The following is a 24,984-nucleotide window of genomic DNA, read 5'->3' on the forward strand; positions in this document are numbered from 1 at the left end:
TGTCTAGTGTCAAATGGCCCTCAAAATTAAAAACTGAGCATGAAAAAAGAGGGTAATATATTGAATGCATTTCATGAAGTTTAAATATTAAAATAATATTAAACACATTAAAGTTTTCTAATTTTCCTGAGGGAGAAAGAAAGTTGGTTATTACCTGGTGTTAACAGTTCTTCTGTCTTCCCACCTTGAAATGCCTGGGCAAATGGTAATGCTCTTACGTTTTGCTCTCAAGTGTGAAACCCATCATGGAAGGGACTTGGTTTTGAACTCTTTCCTTCAAGGTTAACAGTTGGATTTTCTCTGAAGAAAGGCTTTCTTTACAGAAATCATCTTTATGCCCTGTGCCAAGTCAGACTTCTGGAGTGCAGCATTTTGTTTGGAATTAGATAAGGAAAGCAATAATGCCAAGAACAATTAAAGATTTGAAAATAAACATTTTCCAGTAATTTACCCTGAAAATAAAGGTGATGTACTCCTCTGTCCAAGTAACAGGCTGGAGTAGTTATGAGAACCTAAAAAAATCAGCCTAAAGTAAAATGCAGACATTGTTGGGGAAATGTATCAGTAGCGCTCCTTCTGAATAAGAACTAAGCATGTGACAAGGACCACTTTGTCAGCTGTTTTCAGAGTATGGATGTACCACCCTGTCCTTGAAGCATAAAATTGGTAAATCTTTAACAAGGTCCATAGTACATGACAATCTGTAATGGATAGGATGTGAACAGCAGTGTTATAAACTCCTACAGGAGTCCTGCACATCAAGACTGAAATTGACAGGGAGGAGAAGAAGACCTTGTTCTAAGAGTCAGAAAAACAGAAACTGCCACGTACATTCCCATGTTGGCTACCTGGATGTCTTAAGAAAAAAGCAAGATGACAATCTCTGCCAGAGAGGAGAGGACCTGATGGGAAATAAGTGTGTAACAACATAATAAAAATCAGGTTGGAGGCTCCATTGAGCATCTGCCTGGGAAGCACCGGGCCCTGAGTTCAAGTCCCAGTACTATTAAAAAAAGTCATTGCCTTTCTAATCTGTTTTTGTTGTTGTTTCTTCTTGGTGGGATAGGGATTTGAACTCAGGGCTTCACTCCTGCAGAGCAGGTGCTCTCCTACTTGAGCCACACCTTCAGTCCTCTAATCTGCATTGGTAGATATAATTAAATGTTTTAGATGCTCTCCTAGAAAGATTTTTTTATTTGTCTTAGAAGCAGGCCTCAGGTTTTTATTGGTACCAATTCTGCCTTCCCTCCCAGGCACTTTTGATGAAATAAAGAGAAACAACCAGTTCCTAATTACAGTTTTTTCTCAAATGTTTGAGCCTGTGTAAATTGGAGTTTGAATTCCCTATGGTGCCCATGTAGTTTTGAAGCCTCTCCCATGTTAACTGATGCAAAACCAGAGGTCTGGAGGGACACAGGTGGCACGTTTGGGAAAGTGAAGAAAGTCTAATAAAAGGACTGTTTTTAAAAGTTAAGAGAGTATTTAGGAAAACCAACAAAGAATTTCAGTATCCCCTAGGTTAGCAACTCCTGTGTCTTACCCCTTAACCTAAGAGGGTAACAGCAGAGGGAGAAAAAGAGAGACAGAGAAATAAGTGGAAGAGGGACTGGGGGCATGACTGAAGTGGTAGAGCACTGAGTACAAACCCCAGTACTAGGAAAAAAAAAAAAATAAACAGAAGAACAAAGAGAAAAATACATGGAGAGGCCATCTGACAGGACCTGTGGACTTTAGTGTCTCGGCATAGAGGGAGAGTATGAGGACCTACCACCTTCCCCTGCCTTGCAAATCTCCCACTAGGGCCTGCCATTAGCCCTACTCATCCAGGAAGCAGAAGATAGGCAGTCCAGCCATCCCGATGGGTCAGGAGGGACTCTAAATAGGAAAACAGGAACAGCTTTGATGCTGTTATTCACCTGCTCACTGACATTTTTTGTAAGCTCAAATCAGTATTCATAGTACTGTGCCTTCTTGTTTCAACAATTTTATTGTGAACAGAAATAACTTTCATGGTCTATTTAGTGCCATTTTTATGGTTATGGTTTTTTGTTGGTGATTTTGCTGTATAAAATGGTCCAAGTGTAGTGCTGAAGTGCTGCCTAGGGTTCTAAGTGGAAGAACACTGTGATGTGCCTTACATGTGTTATATAATCTTCATTCAAGCATGAGTTTTAGTGCACTGGGCATGAACTTAATGTTACTGAATCAACAATACATGTTATATTAGGTGTCTTTACACAGAAAACAAAGTTATATGTTGATTGGTTGATGAAAATGTAACCAGAGGCTTGCAGGAGCCTAACCCTGCACTTTCTCTAGGAAGTGGGCCACCATTCACTGTTGAGTCTTCATGTGACTTTATAGAATGGAGCCCTTCTCAGATAAGGAGAATTGACTGCATGCAGCCCACTAAATGTTGTTTTACAGAGCAAAAAGTTTCATCACTGCAGAGTCGCCATGGGGAATAGTAAACATTATATGAGCTTAACCTGGCAAGTGTCTGGCTTCTGTTAGCCAAAATTGTTTCTGTTCAGTAGCAAACACTGAGTGTACATCCATAGAATAACAAACACAAAATGTACGTATAGACGATCCCAGGAGCTAGAGAAATCAAGACATTCAGTGATCACTATTTGCACCTCACCCAAGTTTGGTGATGTATCCTTATAGTCATCTACCCATCCCCTTTTCCTTGACTAATGAATGTTCTTACAACCATGAAATCTGTATAGGGTTTCCTCACTAGTATAGTGATTCTCCCAAACAGTGGCAGTAGTGAATAGACATTTGGGTGATTGTTCTACTGTTGCCTTGTACCAGAACATGTTGCCCTACTTCGTTTTGAAATACACATAGGGCCTTCTTGGCACTGAGCCAGGGGCTAGAATAACAAGGGTGAGCAAGATGGAGTCCCTACCATAGCTTCAGGTGCTTTCTTCCTCCTAGGAGGGACGCCTACGCCATAGTCCCTAAGAATGCAAATTGGAAATTGAGTTTTTTTTGACCAAGAAATTTTTATACTGACATGTTATTTGTCCACAAAGTACTTTTGTGCCTTGTGGAAGCTGAGGGACATACGAGTTGAGGAGTCTGCCTGCGAGTTTGTCCTAGTGCAGTAGCCTTGGACATCAGTGTGCTTGGAAATTACTTAGGCTCCTATTATGAAGATTGGATGGATGTACGGCCCAGGGGTCAGTACTTCAGCACACTTCCCAGGTGATTATTATGATTCAAACTGCACTCACCTGACAGCTGTGGGTTAAGCTGTGATGGTGTGATCCTGTACCATAGCCTAAGCCAGTTCACAGGTTTAGTTACTTCCGAATAGCAGTTAGTGGAGACAGAATCTTGCTTTATAGGTAAGGCTGATCAAATTGAATTAGTCCTAAGATGGAACAAATGACATCTAAATGAAAAATTTTAAATACCCTGCACAAACACATTTTCATATGGGCACTTTTGTGCAGATCTCACACACAGTGTTAGTGTTACTTCCACAGACAGATGCTCAGTGCCCTCAATTGCATCAGTGTAACACCCTTAAAAATGGAACTAGCTAATTACATTTTTAAAAGCTTCCTCAAAGGCTTACGAATTTGTTGCATTGAGATCTTTAAGTATGCTTTCTGAATGAATAGAAGTCTTTGCATATGTCAACAATTTAGAGAAAATATCTTGGTGTTTAAACAAGGTGGTAAAACCATCAGGCATTCTGCATGGCTGCCTTTAAAGGTTATCACTGTCTAACCATTTTCTGGGTTGATTCTGGTTTCCAGGTATAGTGATTACTGAGAATTCAAAGTAAATAAGTAGAATTTCTACTGAGATTATTAATGGATCTGCTCCAATGTGTAGTTGTATGTCTTAGTTTTTAATGATTTCATAAACTTTGTATTCACATGGTCTCTCTGTGTACTATTACATCTATTCAAAGAATTCTTCCTAATTTACAGTTGTAAATATCTGGCATATAGTTGATATAAATTTAATAATTTACCTTGCTAAATTATGCTTTGATATTCAGTATCCACACTATTTTTATGAAAGGGGGACTTAGGTTTTTTTAAATAAAAGCCATTTTAATTAGTTACTGAGAAAATCTATACTAACTCTGCTTTTTATAGAATATATTACCATTTCTTTACACTAGTTCATGATACTTGGTTTGAGGGAAGCTACAGATCTTGAGTGCCACCTAAATCAGAAAAGAGGATAAAATAATGTTTTGAAGAGAACAAAAGTTGGTGATGTACTATTTCCTAATTCTTGATAAATATCAAGAATTGTTTTTTAATAAAGGAAAAAAAATGGTAAGTCAATGATAATAAAAAAAAAAGAATTGTTTTGATGATACTTTTTTCTTAATATTTACTGAGCTCCATTTACTTTATCAAACTCTTCCATTCCCCAATCATTATGGGAAATCTCCCTGGTAAAAGTCCATCTTTCTGTACCAAATATAACAGATTTTTCCATAATGAACTCAGTTATCTATATCATACCATACATAAAAAATACGTATGCATCACACAAACACTACTTGAATTCAGGTTTTGAAGTTAGTAAACCTCCTGTTTCTAATTTGACTAAGCCAGATTAAAAATAATACTCAAATCTTAATCTACCAGTTTGGAATATTTGATTCAGGAGAGTACCCATGATGTCTACTTAATATATATCTATGAAGTGACAAGATCTAGGGTTATTTAGAATGTATCTGAAAGGTTGTTGCACACACATACCTTAACATAGACAGACTGCCATTTTATCATCAAATAATATCTTCTTGAAATGATCATTGTTTAATTAACATGTATTTTATATAGAACCTGCAAGTGTACCAGTTTGGTGTACATTTAATCCTTCCCACTTCCCCAGCCACCTGTCTTTCCATTCTCTGATTCAGACTTTTTTCTCCACCCCTTCATACTGCTTGTAGAGTCCTCATGTATGGTGCTGTCTTTGTTCCCTTGCCTTTGCCGGGGCGGTTTCCTTCTCACCCCCACCCCTCTCCCTTGCTTCTGTAAACTCCAGGTCATCCTTTAAGACTCACTGAGTCCTCACTTTCTCCAGCTTTGCATGCCTCTTCTTTCCCTCATCTTTGGATGGATATACTCCTCTCTGCATTCCTGACTCCCTACAATTTCTTTATCAGTGCACTTACTGCCGTCTTGTGTAATCGCTTTATAGATCCGTCTCCTAGACTCTGAGCTCTAGGAGAGCAGGAAGTGCTGAGTCTGTGACAGCAGGATAGTGGCCTCAGTACCCACCCAGGTATTCACTGACTACTGTTAAATAAACCAGTTCCTGTTGCTACCAGTTCAGAGTGTCTACCCTTATGACTTGCAGTAAGGACACATACTTGAAATCACTGTGTTTTCTTCTGTCTTTGGTTTTTCAACATACAGGTGGCAGCCCTTACAAGTTGGTGCTTATGAGGCCTAGTACATCAGTTCTGCCTGCTCTGAGAGTGATTGTGGGTGTCTTTGAGGGCCCCCTCTTCAAAGTAAATTTCATTTATATCACATAGCTTAATAGACCATCTGTATTAGCTTTTCATTGCTGTGACAAAAGCCTGAGAAAAACAATGTTAAAGGAGGAAAGATTTATTTTGACTCATGGATTTGAGGTATGAATCCATGGTCAGTTGGGTGTGTTGTTTTTGGGCCATGGTGAGGCAGAATATCCTGGTGGAAGAGCATGGTAGGCAGGACCGCTGACCTAATGGTGGCCAGGATGCAGAGATAGAACGGGGCCAGTGGCAAGATACCCTTCAAAGGCATGCCTGCTTCCTCTAGCTAGGCCCTACCTCCTGATGTTTCTACCACTTCCCAAAATAGAGCTACCAGCTGGGGACCAAATTTCGACACATGAGCGTGTGGGGAGCATTTTCTATTCAAACCATAATACCATCAAAAACATAACTGCCACATTTAGTAAAAATCTATTAAGCAGTTTTTATAGGTCATAGAGACTTGATTTTACTTATATAGATTTGGTTTTATAACCAAAATGTCAAACATGGTGATGTACACATGGTAGATCGTGGAAATGTTTGAACAAATGATTAAATGGATGAGTGAAAAGAAGCAGTAATGTGGAAATGATGGTGCATGTTTACTAACTTTTCAATTCTTGAGAACAATTTTCATTTGTTATGAAATTGCTAATGCATGAGAGTAAGAGTCTTTCAGTCTCACAACTTTCTGAAAAGGGCTCCAAAAGCTCAAGGAAATAAGAGCAAGAATTGACAAATGGGATTGCATCAAATTAAAAAGCTTCCACACATCAAAGGAAACAATTACTAGAGTGACGACAACCTACACAGCAGGAGAAAATCTTTGCCAGCTATTCATCTAATGAGATCAATAACCAGAATATATAAAAAGCTCAAAAAAAACCCAGACACCCAGGGCCAGACACAGTGGCACATACCTACAAATCTCAGCTGCTTGGGAGGTGGAGATCAGAAGGATCATGGTTCCAGGCCAGCCCAGGCAAAAAGTTAGCAAGACTCTGTCTCAACAAACAAACTTGGCATGGTGGTTATGTCTGCAATACCAGGTGTGTTGGGAGACTTAGGTAGGGGATCGAAGTCTGAACTGGGCCCCAGACAAAACATGATACCCTATCTGAAAAATAACTAAAGCAAAAAAAAAAAAAAAGGCCTGGAGTGTGGCTCAAGTGGTAGAGCACCTGACTACCAAGCATGAGGCCCTGAGTTTAAACCCTAGTACCTCAAAAAAAAAAAAAAGGTCCAATTAATAAATGAGCAAATGAATTGATCAGATAGTTTTTGGAAGAAGTACAAATGACCAATAAATCGATGAAGAAATGTTCAACACCCTTAGCTATAAAGGAAATGCAAATGAAAGTAACACTGAGGAGTCTAGACCTGAAAAAAAAAAAATAAAAAGAATGACATGACTGTAAAACAAAGGGACTGTTTGGGGTGGAAACCAGCAGGGGGCGGGGAGGGTGAAAAGAGAGGGTGAGTACTTCATATGCATGTGTGAAAATGGAGTAATGAAACCCGCTGAAATTGTTTAAAATAGGGAGGAAGGGGGAATTATGATAAAGATTATAGAGGGGGTGAATTTATTCAAAGTACATACAGGCATGTTTGGAAATATAATAAACCACCTTTATACAGTTAATACATGTTAATAAAAAATAATTAGATCTCAAAAAAAAAAAAAACCCCACACTGAGATTCCCTCTCACTCCAGTCAGAATGGATGTCATCAAGAAAAACAAACAATAGCAAATGTCGGCAAGGATGTGGGGGAAGGAACCCTGCACACCATTGGTGGGAATGTAAATTAGTTTAGCCCATGTGGAGTCTCCTCAAAAACTAAAAATAGCGCTAGCACATGATCCTTCTGTACCACTCTTGGGCTGTATCCAAAGGAATGTAGGCCAACAAACAATAAAGACATCCGCCACCCATCTTTATTGCAGTACTATTCACAAATAGCCAAGCTATAGAAACAGCCTACATACCTAACAACCAATGAATGGATAAAGCAAGCATGACATATATTCCCAGTGGAGCATTATTCAGCCATAAAGAAGAATGAAATTATGTTATTTATAGGTCTATAGATGGAACTAGAGATTATCCTGTAAAATGAAATAAGTCAGGCCATGTTTTCTGTCCTATGTGGAATCTACACTGAATTTTTTAAATAGACATGAATTTAAAAGTGGGTCTTTGGAGGAAGGAACCTGGTTGGGAAGAGGAGAGGAAAAGAAGATTGTGATGGAGGTGAATATGTTCAAAGTATATTATACCTATGTATTGAAAAAGCAAAACAAGACCCACTGGAAACTGTAAAGGGGTGGGAGGGGAGACAGGGTATAGGAAAGAGTAATGGAGGGGTGAATTTGATCAAAGTACAATATGTGCACAAATGGAAATGCCATAGTGAAACCCCTTTGTATAATTAATATTGATTTAAAAAAAGAATCTTTTGGGCATTACTGGGGTTTGAACTCAGGCCCTCACATTTGCAAGGCAGGCACTCTACCACTTGAGCCAATCCACCAGCCCTATTTTCTTTTAGTTATTTTTGGGATAGGCACTTAAATTTTTGCCTGGGACAGCCTGTACTGTGATCTTCCTATTTATGCTTCCCATGTAGCTGGGATGTGGTACATGCCACCACACCCAGTTCTTTGGTTGAGATGGGGTCTCAAGAACTTTTTGCCCAGGCTGTCCTTGAACCACAATCCTCCCAGTCTGCCTCCTGAGTAGCTAGGATTATAGGTGTGAACCACTGTGCCCAGCTTGCATTGATTATTTTTGAGATAGAGTCTCACTTTGTGACTAAGTAGACCTGAACCACCATCCTCTTATTTGTGCTTCCTTGCATGGCTGGGGTGACAGACCTGTGCCACCACACCCAGCCATTGGTTGAGATGGGATCTTGTAAACTTTTTTGCCTGGGCTGGCCTCAAACTATGCTCTCCACCTCCCAAATAGCTAGGATTACAGATTTGAGCCACTGCCTGACCCAAAACAAAAGAACCTCTAGGTCTCTCTAATCTGATTAAAATAAATAGATATCATCATTGTGCATTATGTCTCCAGTGTGACCGATGCATGCTGGTAAAACCAATTGTAGCTTTTTACAAAAAACTACATTTTACATTTTCCTTTGAAAAGGCCCAGTAGTTAGAATAAAAGGGGTCAAGATATTAATCTGAAAGTTAAACTTAAAAATAGTTTTAAATGGGAGAAATTCCATGCCCTTGACTGTTTCATTATCAGAAGAATACTTAGGGCTCACGGAGTGGCTTAAGTGGTAGAGCTCCTGTCTAGCAAGCATGAAGGCCCTGAGTTCAAACCCCAGAACCACAACAAAAAAACCCCTCAGTTGTACAGTATTTTCATCCCCATTGGAAATTGGGTTTTCTCAGAATTCAGCCTCTACTGCACTGAGATGGAAACGCTTAGTAAATTCCCACTGGAGTGTGGTGTGTTCTAGCATGTATTTGGCACTACGGAGCATTATGTAGCCCAGTAGAAAAAAAGAGTTTTTAAAAATTAATGCAAAAAAGTAATGAAAGAGGTTTAAGTGGCCTGTGAGTATTACTGTTTTCGGAGCATTTTGATGAGTAAATGTTTATTGATCTTAACAAGCACCAATTAAGATTAGACCTATGATGCATTTTACAAATATGGCAGTAAAATCATACAAGTTTCATTTCATACTTTTTTATCTAGCCTTTTTAAAACAAAAGGGCATGAACAAAATAAAAAAATTGTGACTCTCCATGGGAAAAATTTTTAAACAAAAGTAAGAAAGGTGTACAGCTTCATAATACAAATGCAAAAGAAAAGGGATGGTATTAGGAAGTTTCCTGATTTCTTCTTTGCCTACAGCTATACTGCTGGTTACTACACACGTCTAGATTTAATGAGGCCTAAATAAAAGCTTGAGATAACTGACATGCCTGTTTATAAGCCCTGGTATAAAGTTCAGTCACACAAATAACACTTTTATAATTTCTGTGTTATAAATATGACACAGGAGTTAAGTGACCTTGCTTAGTATTTTCAGGTAAATTGAATCACGATCACTTTTAAGATGTTTATTTTCTTTGTAAGAAGACGTTGGGCCTGTGATGAAACATTAGGCTAATGATGAAAAGACAGGGTTTGCCCTCGTAGAATTACAGAGGACACAAACATGCTGGCTTCATACAGACCTTTAAGAAAGCTGTCAGTGGCACAGTTGCTGCAAGGGCAAAGGGGTCTCTTCACTCTGTTTATAAGGCAGACATCCCTTCCACAGCCATGAGAAGAATGCCAGCCCCAGTCAAGCTCCATGCTATCTCTCTTGGATCCTGTCTGGTGGGAATATTTCTGTCCCAGCATTCCAAGATGGGATCCTAAAACTCACCCTGATTGGCGCTTAGGTCACATGTCTACCCAGGATTAACCAATGACCTTGGGCAGGAAATTGGTCATGCTGATCAATATAAATTTGAGCCACGTGCCCCAATTCTTGAGCCATTCTTACCTTCCTCCAAAGTCCAACAGCTCTAATGAAGACAGAACTTTGTTAGAAAGAAATTTCCAAAGAAAGGATGTTGGTGAAGCAGGCACAGGGCCCAGCATGCTCCTTCACTATATTCCTTTACCTCGTTTAATTGGGGTTAAAGTCATGCTTAGTAACTTCCTTGTGCCAACATTAGCATTGTTCCTCAAAAAAGTAACAGAAATTTCTAAATTGTATTTCTAAAAAGAGAATGAAGAACAAAAATTGAGAACCTATATGAACCTGTGTCAGTGTGTTTTTCTGTGCTAGTTACTATTACACTTTTGTGCACAGTGACTCCTCTTTCATTTTTGCTTGTAAATATGATTGGGAAAACAGTTTCCTAGAAAAGAACATGGTGGTGATTATTAGAACCATGGAGTTAGTGCATAAAAAGTATTGTCTGTTTTGAAACTTTACCTCATGCAGTCCCACTGGGCATGCACTCCACTGTGCTCGTCATGATGCTCTTCTCTGGCTGTGGCCTTTCTCTTTGATCAGGATGTGCTGATGGAGCTGCTTGAGCAGTGTGCAGATGGACTTTGGAAGGCAGAACGCTACGAGCTGATCGCTGACATCTATAAACTCATCATTCCCATTTATGAGAAGCGAAGGGATTTTGAGGTATCTGGCTTTTTGTTTTTCCCTGTCTGCAATAGCAATGGTATGGCATGTCCCAGACCTGCTTACCTGCAGAGGGAGCAAGCAGGCCTGGGTTCAGTGATGAGCAGGTGTTCTCTGACCTTCCACATTTTGCCAGAGGTGGTCATCAGGCACTACATAAACCTGGGCCCCGCCTCTACACTGACACCCCCACACCTCGAACTGCAAGGTTTCAGCCCCAGCGCCCTGCTTTTGAAAAGTCAGAAGCAGAGCATTGTGATCAGAGGTACTGTTTCTGTCAGAGCTCTTCCTTGCTCCACCTGTGTGCAATGTGCTAACATATCCAGTGGAGTGGGAAAAGCAGAGCCTAAAAACAGCATCAGAGGACTTCTCCGACATCTCATGTAAACCTGAAAATCGAACTTTCTTACTACAGTGTGGAAATTTGATGGGCCCTCATAAACAATTTGGCCCCTTAGTAGGAAACATCGCAATTTGTAAGTGTTCATTACAAGTTATACAGTCAAAATATATTCTGAATTTTTTTTTACTCAAATTAAAAAAGTTTTCACCTATATTATCACATTTAATTGTTTCTTTAAAATTGATTCTACTATTTACAAGTGGGAAAAAAATGGATTCTCTTCTGCTTTCCAGAGGCTAGCCCATTTGTATGACACGCTGCACCGGGCCTACAGCAAAGTGACCGAGGTCATGCACTCAGGCCGCAGGCTTCTGGGGACCTACTTCCGGGTAGCCTTCTTCGGACAGGTGAGCTTCCTCTCCATTCTGCAGACTGCCCTAAGTCCTTCAAGTAGTATCTTATAAATGTTCTGCTTATAAATGCTGATTTGATAAATTTGTCATATTTAGTCTGTTTCTTATCTTCCTCCATAGTAAACTTTCACCTTTTTTCTTTCTTCCTGTCTTTTCTTATTACTCTCTTAAGGCAGCGGTAAGTTCTTCCTCCATAAGACATTCTTAGCGGCATCTTTGGTACTTCACTGTGGTTTGCAAGTTTCCTTTCCAAGTCTGTATGTATATTGTCCAATTACAAACGCCACAAAGAAAATTAACATTCTCTCCATTTACAGAAATATGTCATCTGTTTCCTTGTACATCTGTATTGCATGTTTTAAACCAAAATCTAAACCTGGTTTCCTTTATGCCTGTGCATCTCTATCTTTTGTAATATAACATCTCTGTGAGTGTATTTATCATCATAATACTCCAGAAACCCTATATGAGAGGGTTTGTCTCAGTTTAATTTCAATTTTAACTTTTAAGCTCTAACATTATTAAATGGTGTAAATTATAATCCATTTATTTAGGGTATGTGGTTTTCTGTGAGCATTATATAACCTTCAATTTATTCTGTTATTGTCTTTTATAACTTTATAGCAATACCAGTTTACAGACAGTGAAACAGATGTGGAGGTAATTACAGTAAATGCCTAAAAAAGCAAGTCATGCAGTGAGATTACTGCACCTAAACTCCTAGTTTGATGTGGATGTTTTTTGTCTTGTGTTAGCCTACTTTTTTTTTTTTACATTCATTGTGTCTTTTTGTACCATTTTCTCTCTTTTATTTTAGATGAGAAACTTTTTAAGATTTTATTTCAAATATTAACCCCCAGTCTTGACTTTTTTAGTTTTCAACCTTTTTCACTTCCCATGTAATTCTAAGCCTTGCAGTCAAATATGATTGGTGCTAAACAATGACTGGTAATAATGAGACTATTTTCTGATATGGTGCTGCAGGCCATTGATATTTTTTCCCATCAGTAAAGCAAAGCAGAATTTACTCAAACTTTATATAATTTTGGCTCGACCTACTCCAGATCCAAATGCTGTAAGCCATGCTATAAGATCATGTGTAGATGGGAGAGGTCAGGGGAAGAGATGGGCGTATGTTTCTTAGGCCTGACGATGGCAGGCTGCTGCCCCTTTTTTAGTGAGTTCTGCTCCCTGGGAATGTGAAACAGGCTTGACTCTCATCATTAGACTGCCCTGAGAGAGCACAGTCTCGAATCCCAAACCTCTCATTTCACTCAACACTTACTGACAACATTCTCAAATAAGTTTGTAGTTCTGTGTTCCTTTATCTTTGCACCCAGACTCCACATTCTTACCATTTTCCTTCCTATTTGGACAGCATGTTTAAGTAGGATTTTATTTTAGACTCATTCCTTGTTTTTTTCAGTTGATTGGTTTGTTTTTTACCCTTGTAACCAAAGAACCCTTCCTGGGTGGTAAGCCTTGGGCTTACAGTCAGGGACAGGTCTCACTATGCTTTGCATCCCAGGGATTCTTCGAAGATGAAGATGGAAAGGAGTATATTTACAAAGAACCCAAACTCACACCTCTGTCAGAAATTTCTCAGAGACTCCTTAAACTCTACTCAGATAAATTTGGTTCTGAAAATGTCAAAATGATACAGGATTCTGGCAAGGTATGACCATGTTCAGATAAGTTGTATAGCAATGTAATATTGTTCTGACAGGTTACATGTGGTTGGTTATGTATTATGTATTCATAAATGTGTATAGAAAAGAAAGCCCAGGAAAACATTAAGGATGGGTGGCCTTCAGTGGCAGGTGTATTTCTCCCTCTTAATACTTTTTTGTGTTTTCCATTACATGCTTGATATTAATTAAATCTTCACTGCAGAACTTTAAAAGTATCTTCTTTTGCTAGGCATGGTAGCACATGTCTGTAATCCCAGCACTCCGGAGAATAAGGCAGGAGGATCATGAGTTCAAGGCCAGCCTGGGCTACACAGTGAATTTCAGACTAGCATGGGCTACATAGAAAGACCCTGTCTCAACAAAAACAAAAAGCAGAAAAGAGAGAGAATATCTTCTTTTACAAAATAATTAAAATCTGAAGGGATATTCTGTTTTTAGTCCCAACATTTAGGAACTCTGAAAGAATTCTCCAAGATTCTGTTCCATACTGTTCCTTTCCCTTGCACTTAGCACAGTGTACATGACTTGACTCTGCATCTCTGGTGGTTAGATGGATGGACAGGGGCAGACCAAGGAATTAACTCACTAGACAGCATGACTGTGAGAAGGAGATCTACTTCCTGTTTAGAGAGGCTATCCTCTGGTGTTTGGCTCTCAGGAGGACCACTGATGAACATATACAGTTGGCCTGTACAGTTATGTGTGCTACCCTGTTCAGAATATCTCCAGGAAGCCAGGTGTCCCTCTGCTTCCCCAACCTCAGGCACAGTTAGCGCTCCTGTTCTTTGCTTTCATAATGCTCTATTGCTGGGTGTGGTAGCAAATACCAGTAATCCCAGCACTCAGGAGGCTGAGGCAAAAGGTTCTTGAGTTCAAGGCCAGCCTGAGCTACAGGCTCAAAAAAAACTCTCTCCTCAGCTCTCCAGCAGTGATAAAGCCCTGTCTCTTTCTAAGGACACCATTTTGGAGTGGTCAGTAGTCCTATGTTTTGTTTTGTTTCCCTAAGCCCTCTTTCAGAGAGCTCAGAGTCTAGAGTCTGTTTCTTTGGCCCTTCATTTTCCCCAGAGAGGTGTCCTCCAGTTTCCTGCCCACATGGGTAGGGAGTTGGTTAGGGGACAACGAAGACAGGTAAACATCTGACTGCTGGTTCCAGATACAGCAGAGAAGATACTGCAGCCTCTGGCTTAGCCACCCTGGTTCCATGCTATACGTTGTCCCTGCTTTTTGCTGACACCAGCTTGCCTACTTTGAACCTTTCCAGATGAGTTTTGCCAGTGGCTGACCTCTGCTGTCTGTAGGGTGGAGACTAGTAAAGGGAACCCAGAGTTTCCAGCCCAGATAGAGACTTTGGGCCACTTGCATTATTTTCCTCCCCACACCTCACATGGTCACCCTACTCCTAGGGACATCAAGTATTGACCCTCCATGGGCTCTGAGGGATGCTCTTGACTTCTGTGTGTTCCCCATCTGTGGAACCAAGGGTTAGCACTCTCTCCACTCTGCCTTGTCAAATGGCACATTTTCACACTTCCACACACCTGTCTTCCAAAACTTCATTAAGCTAGAGGCGTGGCTCAAGTGGTGGAGCACCTACCTAGAAAGCAAAGCCCTGTTATGTCCAAAAAAAGAAAAGAAAAAGTCATTAAAATCTCTCATCCACTACTATCTTCTGTCATCCTTCCTGGGTCCTTATGGGTTAATTCGTGAAGTCATTTTAACAGAGTTGCACAAAGAAAAAGGGATCAACCCAAGTTTTAGGCAGAAACTCAACACAGCCATATTAAGACCCATTACTCTGTAGACCACATTACTTAGTTCCAGTTGGCCTTTTTTTCTAAAACAAAAAACTAGATCGAGTGGTGCCTTTAATCTTTTTGCCTGGGTTCTCAATCATTCTTCTTCCTCTTTTACTGTGCAGCCCTTTGTACAGCAAATGAAAGAGTTATGGGACCCCCCCCCTCCCCTCCACCAATGCTCCATTCCTGCTCTTGGTATCGCATATGGCTTTGAACACGAAGAGCAGGGAAATAATGCAAAAACCAAGCAAGAAGTCTCCGTTCCCACTACCTTTAAGTCATTTCTGCTAAAGAAGTCAAGCTTAGTAGGTTCAAATACAATTACAGTGATTGGCCCAATGACTTTTTCTAAAATACAAATAACTTTCTTTGGCTTTATGTGTTTTCTAGTCTTCTGAATTTAAGGCACTTTCACATCAATATTTTTCATTTTTCTTCACGAACATGTTTGTTAGAACAGCAAAATCATCTTATCTCATTCATTTACCCACCTTCATTCTAAGTTCTCTTTACTGTCATTTCTTCCTTGTCCATAACCTTCTAGAAGGTTAAATGCAATTACAGTTTGTAAAACTGATTTGTCGCTCTAATAAATTAGCCTTTCTTCCTCTATGGAAAATGCCTATACTTAACTTTCCATCATGTCACAGATAAGGGCATGCTAGCAGCTCTCACAGTGTAGTGGTAAACGTGTTTATGTGCTGAGTTAATCAGGAACTAAACTTACTGTTAAATTGGTCTCAGATTAATCTTTACCCGTGTTAAATTAATTAATCTGCTGCTCTTTGCATCTAATCTGATGAGAATACAGATTGTGATAATTCAGGGACCTAACTTTCAATTATTATTCCTAAAATAAACATTTTTCTGCCTAAACCAAATATATAAAAATTGAGTTTTAAAAAGAGCCAGGAAAACCTAGACTAGGGATCATGGAACAAGAAAACTAGCAGAGTTTCTTCACACATATTAACATTATAAAAAAGAGATAGTGGCAAGTACTAGATTAATTAAGAAATAAGGAGATGAGACCTTTGTTGGAAGTGTGGAGGCTCAGAAAACAATATCCCAGGACAGGTCCAGTGGCTCATGTCTAATCCCAGCTACTCCAGAGGCAGACATCCAGAGGATTGTGGGTGAAGGCCAGCCCAAGCAAAAAGTTAATGAGACCCCCTTCTCAACAAAGAAGCTGAGCACATAGCAACACCTGAAGTCCCAGCTGTGCAGGAGGCATAGGTAGGAGGATTGTGGTCCTTGATCAACCTTAGGCAAAATGTCAGATCCTACCTGAAAAATAACGTAAAAAAGCAAAAAGGGATGAAGGCATGGCTCGAGTGGTAGAGCACTTGCCTAGCAAGTGCAAGGCCCTTAGTTCAAACCATAGTACTGCTAAAAAAAATTTTTTTAAGAATAAAGAGAGAACTGAAAGTAAAGTATGATCATTAATTAGATTCTAATTCAAACAAAAACTTACACAATTGTAGTGTAAGTAGCATTCTAGACTCATTTTAGGAAAGTACAATAGGGACTGAACATTGAATATTATTGGGGAATTATCATTAATATTGTTGAGTGTCATTATGCATTGGGGTTATTGAGAATGTCCTCATTTTTTAGGAAGAACTGGCTGAAATGACATGATATTTATCACTTACTTTGAAATAATTCAGTTAATAAAAGAGTCTACATTTATGTGTTTAAATATGTGTTCATACATGTATACGTACATGTAGGTGTTGAAATAAATATAGCAGGCTATTACAATGTTGATCTTAGTCGTAGGTATGTGGATATACTATCTTTTTCATCCTTTCTAAATTTTTTGAAAATATTTACTAATAAAAGGTTGGAAAATACAAATGGCTGAGGTTTGAGGAGTTCCTCCACATAGCACCCATCTTCGCTGTTGCTTATTTGTTTCAAGGTCAACCCTAAGGATCTAGATTCCAAATATGCCTACATCCAGGTAACTCATGTGATCCCATTCTTTGATGAGAAAGAATTGCAAGAGAGGAAGACAGAGTTTGAAAGATCACACAACATCCGGCGCTTCATGTTTGAGATGCCCTTTACCCAGACGGGGAAAAGGCAGGGCGGGGTGGAAGAGCAGTGCAAACGGCGCACCATCCTGACAGGTATGGTCTCCCTGACCTCAACCAAGTGCTCCCTGTAGGAATTCAACCCTCTGGTTCCTTCATAAGCTGCCCCCACTCCCATTTCAGTTCAGCGTGACATTTTTCCATTTATCTGTTTACACTTTCTTCCTCCAGACCAGAAGCTCATGTCCAGTGTAAGGTCACCTGCCCTTGTTAGAGTCTGAGGAAGACAGCAGGCTTTTATCTGACCAGATGCTTTTGCATGCAGTTCCTGGTATCCTGGTAGTTTAGGAACCCTTTCTGAACCCCACATGGCCCCCTCCAGGCTGTGGTCCTCAGTTAGGAATCCCACACTCAGACCTTGACTCTCTCACAGCCTCTACTGCATGGACCTACTCAGTAATTTTAGGCTGAGTGAATAAATGAGCATGGACTGGGTGCCTCCCCACCCCAGGTTGCTGACAGCAGACCTGCATTGCATTGGCTTGAGCATCTCCAGTCCCAGGACGCTTGCCGCATTCAGAAGCTTCCTTTCAACTGTGGCAGTTTTAGTTAATCTGGTAGAGTTCATTCTGCATCATCCCCAGTCCCTGACAAGTTGTTGAGTCACTTTGGGGATGACTTTTACATTCTTTGGGGAAGATTGGCTCAAGTGTTCTTAGGGGTCAGCAACATAATTGGCATAACCTAAAATGAACCAGTTTCTTGACAGAAAATGTTGTTCCTTCATTCATTCAGCAAAAGGCCAGCTCAGTGAGAGGTCGGTTCAGGATGCCAGGCATGTCCATACCCATCACTTGGGCACAGTTCTGAAGGGCAGCCTTCATTAAGTAGAGCCAGAAAAGCACCCACTGGCTTATCTAGCAGTTTGTGCTGGCATTTTCTATCTGGGAGTACTGTGCAAGTGATCATCATGGTAAATGAAAGCACCAGTAAGACACCACATTTCAGGTGGTCCTCAACTCTCACCTGTGAATTTATACTTCGAGTGAACTGTATGATTGATATCTAGGTAAAGCTATTACTAAAGTGAGAAAAAACTTTAGTACAGCATATTTCATTTTCTCCCTATGAGATAAATGAGATAAAAATTTAAAAAAAAAAAAAAAAAAACCCTAAGCTTGGCACTGGTAGCTCACCCTGTAATACTACCGACCTGGAAGGCTGAGATCAGGAAGATCGAGGTTCAAGGCCAGCCTGAGCAAATAGTTCATGAGTCCCCATCTCTAAAATTACTAGAGCAAAATGGATTGAAGATGTGACTCAAGCAGAAGATTGCTACCTTTGCAAGTGTGCAGCCATGAGTTCAAACCCCAGTCTCAGAATAACAAAAACAAAAACCTAAAAACGATCCTCTATTCTTCTGATGTCCCTAGTCCTGCTTTTAGGATAGCATAGGTAAAGCACAAACCATATTGTCCTCACAAACATTAGCTCCTTCCCCATGTGTAAATCCATTGTTTTTCTAATGCTCACCTCTTATCTTAAATTCTTATAACTGTATTTCTAGATGGACTGTTTTATGGAAATTACCAGTTTACAGTGTTCATCTATGCAGTGCTGGTTATTTCGCTTTTGGTTCTTTTAATCACTGGTTATCAAGGTCTTCCCCAGGACCAGCAGCATCAACAGTCCCTAGGAACTTGTTGGAAGTGCAAATTCCCATGTCCCAGCCCTAAACCTGCTGAATCAGAACCCAGGAGTGGGACCCAGCTGTGCTGTTCTGCTCAACAGCACAACAAGGATTCTGATGCATGCTCAGATTTGAGAAAAGCTGACTTATGACGAACGTAGGTGCATACTGATTCATAATATAGGATGTTTTTCCTGGCAAATATCCTTCAGGGTTATTTTTAGAGAACTACTTTAGATTAGATAAAGGAGGTGAGCAAAGCGCTGTCTGTATCTGTCAGAACCAAGGGGACAAAGAGTAACTGACATGCAGAGATAGGCAGAAGAGACCAAGCCTTGTCGGTTCTCAGAAGAACCACTTTCCACGCTTTAGAACTGAGAAAGTGGTGGACAACAGGGAGCCTAGCCTGGGACTCCTGCAGACCTGGAACACAACCTTGCTGTATGAACCTGGGCAGGTTGCTGAATCTGTCTGTACCTTTAGCTCCTTGTGTTAAGTGGTTTTGTGAATTGTAACAAAGAAAGGAAAGAACATACTTCCTTTTGCTAGATCTCATCCACTATTGAGCTCCTTGCCTTTTGGGGTTGATGCTGTACTGTGTACAGCAAAGCACACAGTAAAAGGTACAGGTTATGCCCTGAGATAGCTCAAGATATTGCAGTGACAGTTACTGGGCAGAGAAAAGAGTTAGAGAAAGGATGACAAAAAGGCCACGGAAAACATGTGAATTCTGTATCACCCTGTAAAGATACACAGACTTAGGGCCTTCAAAAGACTTTAATCTGGAGCGTTTTCCCTTAAGTTATTAATCCCCTACATACCTCTTTCAAGACCTTTGGCCTTATAGGTTGTAGGAAAGGCCTGGCCATCCCTGCCCTCTGCACCTAACAAAGGACACCTAGTGTCTCAGTCAGGTGACTGCCATCGTGTCAGCATTTGAAAAACCTTATGATCAGCATCTAGCTTCCCCCAGGGAAATTTCTGAGCCTGACTCAGAAATTTTCCTTTTTTCCTGGGACTTCTGCCAAGGAGTTTCTTCCCAGTTCCAAAGTCTTCCACATTGTGCCCTGACTCCACTCCACCTACTCCCCTCCTGTTACCACACATATCCATTTGTTTTCCTCCTCTTCCTTCACTACTGCGGACCTTTTATCAGTAATGTAGTGGCTTGCTCCAGTGGTCACCTGGCTGCCCACCTTCCAGGGCCTGTTTGCTCTCCCATGTGGTCTTTGTGGCAGTGACACATTTATTGACTCCACAACACCTATTGAGCCCTGGCTGTGCTACAGCCTGGCATAGTCACCAAAGGTCTGTGGTTTTGTGCAGTTTCCATCCCAACAAGAGGCAACAGACAGGCAACACAGAGGAAATACGTCTGTGTTAGAACCTACCATATGTTCTGAACGAAAGCACAGGAGGTTGGGAATGTGAGGCTAAGGGGGAGGGTTGCAATTTAATGGGGTGACCAGTGTAAGCCTCATTGAAGAAGTGACATTTGAGTCAAGTTTTGAAGCAGGTGAGAAGTGGCCTGGGTGCCTATGCTCTTGCAGAGGCAAGGCGACACTTGTTCGGGGGAGAGTCCCAAATCATGGGGACCTGGTAGGCTCAGGCACAGACGTCGTGTTTTCTCTGAGTAGTATTACTATACCTCTCTTGAAGTCTCCAGTTCCCATCCCAAGACGCAGTAGCTCAGGATTTTGACATGGAGTAAGAACAGTGTAATCCACAGACACCTCACAAGCATGATCCCTGGGTTGGGTTTTCTCTCTGAAATAATGGCACTACCACACCATGGCTCTCAAAAATACCATGACATGCATGTGATGTGACGGGATCATTGGCCTTATGAAACATTTCCACAGGTGCTTTTTCCTTACTGTAGAAATGTTACAGCATTCCTCTGTATGGCACATCAGTCTATCCAAATGCAAGGATACCTGTAGTCAGAACACCACTTTCCTGGCTGTAGGCAGTAATGTCCAGTTCATGTTATAATATACCAGAAGCCCTTGTTCAAAGAGGAATTAGCAATCCTAGTGCTGCCTTAAAAAACTGTGTATCCTCAAGGACACAAGAGAAACCCAAGACAAGAACTCTTGACCTTCAACTGATAATGCACTTTGAGGAGAGAATGTGAACAGTAAGGTTGCTCTGTGTCACATACTTTTCCAGCTCTGTCCAGGCATTGTTGGCCCATCAGAGCTCTGTTTTACAAGAGCTAGCCCTTTCTCTCATTTTCTGATAAATCTTTGCTGAACAAACTTACTGGAGAATAAGGAATTCTAACATAACCACTTTCATCTTACTTTTGCTTGTTAAAAAAAGAAGCTTTTACATGCATATGTAAATGTCTGTTAGCAGTTGTACATTAAGCAATAATTTTACAGATATTCACATACTATATAAAGAAACAAGAAAATACCCAAATTAGAACTTGCTGTCTTTTTGTTCATTTTTTAAGCTAACTCTTTGGTGTCAGTATGTTCAGTTCTTATTTTGATAAGTGCAAATAAAATTAATCACCTTTTTTGTGAAAAATGTTTAAGGAACAGTGAATGTTCTATTAACATTTCTAATTGCTGTTTCAAAAACACCTTTTATTAGTGTACTTCTAAGAGTTTGTGAATTTCTGGTTCATGAAACACTTTGCTTGAAAATGCATTCTCACTTGTTATTTTTCATTGATTTCTCAGATTTATACAAATTTAACATGTGAGTCACAGTTCTTTGGAGAAAAAGGAATTTTCTCAAAGTTGTTTTTAATGGAACAGTTTTCTGGACTTAATCTGCTATGTAGTGTCTCAAAACGGTTGAGTCTTTCTTATGTTTTCAAAGCTATCCATATCTAACTCATTCAGATCTCACAATTTACAAGGAAGTCAGGACATCTATGGATAAGAAAATTGAGCAAGGAATAACAAAATGGTATTTTCAAAGGTGGTAGTGCCATGACTTGTCACATTATGATACAGCCTGCCAGTAAACACGCACATTACAAAGGAAGACAATATTGCAGATCACAGAGGACTAGCATGTGGCTTTGGCAAGCTTTAGGTTCTTTTCCTGTAACATGGGAACAATAATTCTTTCTACCTCAGCCATACTCCAGATCTTGCAGGCTGTGAGATAATTTTGGGCCTTGGTCCTCTGCAGCAATCCACTGCTTCCCTTACGTGAAGAAGCGAATTCCAGTTATGTACCAGCACCACACCGACCTGAATCCCATTGAAGTGGCCATTGACGAGATGAGTAAGAAGGTAGCTGAGCTCCGGCAGCTGTGCTCCTCGGCCGAAGTGGACATGATCAAACTGCAGCTCAAACTCCAGGGCAGCGTAAGCGTCCAGGTGAGCCAGGCAGAGCTTGCCTAAAGGCAGGGAAAGCCTTCCTTGGATTTTGCAAATTGCAAGGTCCAGTTTAGTTCTCTGGCTTGCCAGGCGATCCCCATAACCCTCCCCGGTGTCTGTAGTTTCTTTTGCTGTCAGAGAGAGCAGAAACCTTAAATGTCCCACCCCCACCACTCCTGTGACATGTGGGTCTCACTAAACTGTCTGCTAGGGACAAGAGACTGCTCTCCATGGTTCCCTAATCTAATTTTTCAGTAATTTGACACATTCTGGGTGCCTAATTGGAAGCATCAAGACTCTTCTAAAATAAGGAGGGTAAGTAGGAGTAGGTTTTCCTATAAAACTATTTGTTTCTGCTTTCTATGAAAATTATATCTGAAAAAAGTATGGTTAAGTTTTACTCTCTTAATGGTATTTTGATTAACAGAAACTTTTCATTTTAATATAGCCCAATCTTAATTTTTCCTTTACTGGTAGCATTTTGTATCCTTTTAAGGAATTCTGTGCCTATTCCAAGACTTCAAAGATGTTCTCTGTGTTTTCCCCCTTTGTTCAGCATTCACACTCAGCTCTGTGCAATCGTGCAGAACTGATTATGTGTGTGGCATATGGTAAGGATCAGTTCACTTTGTCTCCACAGGGCTGTCCAAGTGATGTGTACTATTTATTGAAAAGACCATCTTTGATCTAGATACTGATAAACAAATACACTCAGTTGGTGAAAATTCATCAAGGATATGCTTATGATACATGTACTTTTGGGTTTGTCTATTATAGCTCAAAGGTTTTTTGAAGTTATCTTACTAGGGCTGGGGATGTAGCTCAGTGGTAGAGCACTTGCCTTAATATGCTCAAGACCCTGGGTTCAATCCCCAGCACCACAAAAAGAAAATTATCTTGCTTATCTCACGCTGTTTTTCTAGGTTATTCCAGTGACCAGCAAGCCTCTTGCTTTTATGGGTAGTTTTGTATATAAGTAATTCAAGCACATATGTGTTTCTCTGTGTACCCTATATCATTGTTTTCTTTTCTCTTTCAAATGGAGTATGTTTATGGAAGTTACATGGAGACTGTGCTATATGGAGTCAGGGTTTTCTGTTCATTGTCAGTATTTTCATCATATCCACACTTGAAGAACCACGAGTTGTTGCCTACAATTTTTCTAAATGTCATTGACCACAAAAGTATTTGCAGATGTTTCTAGTCACCACCCTTATATCCTGAAAAAGTATGTGCCAAAATAGTTGAGCAAGTGAATATAAATATTCCAGCAAAGTGATTACACAACCAGGCCAGAGACCACAATTTTCTGTAACTAAAAACATCACTCAGTAACTCGACCTGGGAACATTCAGCCTCCATCAAAGACCAGCAGAAGGGTGTGGGCACCAGCAAAAGGGTGTGGGCACCAGCAAAGAGTGGGGCTGGACAGGTTAGCTTTAGAGAGGCAAAACATGCCTTGCCATTTGACAGTGACCTTCAAGTTTGATAAAATACCCAATCATTTTACAAACCAAAGAATTCCATGTTGAAATGAATAGATAAAGCTTGTGTGTGTGCCCACCCAGGTAACAACAAAGTTGGGGCCAGAGGAAATTAACTCTGTTATCTCATTTGTGTATTTCTGCAACTCATTCACCAAGAGACTCACTGGGGTTGCTGCTTTCCAAGACAGAGTTGTCTGCGTGACTTCTGGCACTGTGCACCGAGATCTTGTTATATTAGGTCTTATATAGTTTCATCAGCTTTCCTCTTAGCATCTTTTTTTAATTGACCACCTTGTGTCATTTTAGACTACCAGTCTTTGTGTTGCCTGCTTGTTAGCTTGGTTCTCACACATGAATAGCCCAGTGCTAAGTCTTACCTTCTATATTCAGTCATCACAGTGGGTTAGCTAGTTGTCCTGTCTCAAAGGTCCCATTTCTGACCACTGTGGCTTCTACCTTCTGGTCTCCCCATTTCTGACATAAAATCCCATGATTCAGTTCTCCTGACACTATACTCAGGTCCTGCACACCATGGTTCACAGCCTCATATAGACATCAACATAGTTCTCCCTACCTCTGTGGTTTCCAAGCCCACCAGACCTTCCAGGAAAAATTATGCAGTGGTCACATAGACCAAGCTCTCTGAGGTACCTGGAGCATTCTCCTTTCCATCCCAGGATGTCCAGCCTTTTTCCTCTCCTTATTCCTATACTTCCTGACTTACCAACTTCAGAGAACTCTTCTTAACTAATTGAGAGAGAGATGCAGGGTTCTGGTTCACTCCCCAGCTTGCGAAATGTTCATAATCTTTGGTTTCCAGCACAGCTCAAGTGGTTATTTCATCTGAGGATGAGAGGTCAGTTTCCTGTGGCTGTCTACAGTGCACAGCACAAGAACAATTGATTTTAAAAACTGACTAGAACTATTTTCCCATTTTCCACTGAATTCACCAGATGGACCTGTTAGTTCAGTGAAGTGTAGCACAAATTTCAGTGGCTAAAACCCTGGCAGTAAGAGTCATTGTCATGGAGTTGGGAGACTTGGGCTCTGGTGTTTCGAATATTGGATGTTCAAGCTTGAATGGGTCCTTAAGATCCCTTCTTACATAAAATGAGCCATCGTTACAAGTGCCCTAAAGAAGGCCAGGATGATGGAATCAAGTGACTTACAACAATGTAAGCTTTATTTATGGTTTCCTCTGGCTTGTAAGTTCCTGAAAGACAGGGGTCATGACTAACTCACTCTAACAGCATTTTTAGTGTATACCAACTAAAGCTAAATAAACGATAATGGTAATTTCCTTCCTAAGATAATTTAAAATCCTTGCTCTTTATTTAGGTCAATGCTGGTCCACTAGCATATGCTCGAGCCTTCTTAGATGACACAAACACAAAAAGATATCCTGACAATAAAGTGAAGTTGCTGAAGGAAGTTTTCAGGTAAAGCCCACTGAACATGTCTTTTTCTCTTTATGGGTTGATCATTTCTCTCCATGTTAGTAAGCTTTCTGT

At 40.4% G+C, this 24,984-nt stretch overlaps 1 protein-coding gene across 30 annotated transcripts in view; it reads left to right on the forward strand.

The window, feature by feature from the left end:
* Dock9 (dedicator of cytokinesis 9) overlaps window positions 1–24,984 on the forward strand; it is a 260,000-nt gene that overhangs the window by 231,319 nt on the left and 3,697 nt on the right. For 17 of the 30 annotated variants that reach the window (XM_074043061.1, XM_074043068.1, XM_074043080.1 and 14 more), the window contains 7 exons: window positions 10,548–10,670; window positions 11,307–11,420; window positions 12,051–12,086; window positions 12,955–13,101; window positions 16,838–17,048; window positions 21,796–21,986; window positions 24,812–24,912. In XM_074043061.1, the coding sequence (XP_073899162.1) occupies window positions 10,548–10,670; window positions 11,307–11,420; window positions 12,051–12,086; window positions 12,955–13,101; window positions 16,838–17,048; window positions 21,796–21,986; window positions 24,812–24,912 (923 nt within the window). Of the gene's footprint in view, window positions 1–746; window positions 7,220–10,547; window positions 10,671–11,306; window positions 11,421–11,598; window positions 12,025–12,050; window positions 12,087–12,954; window positions 13,102–16,837; window positions 17,049–21,795; window positions 21,987–24,811; window positions 24,913–24,984 lie in introns of those variants that run through there. The other 13 variants (XM_074043075.1, XM_074043083.1, XM_074043062.1 and 10 more) reach the window with 3 other exon arrangements.

Source organism: Castor canadensis, chromosome 10 (assembly GCF_047511655.1).
Source record: "Castor canadensis chromosome 10, mCasCan1.hap1v2, whole genome shotgun sequence".
Lineage (NCBI taxonomy): Eukaryota > Metazoa > Chordata > Mammalia > Rodentia > Castoridae > Castor > Castor canadensis.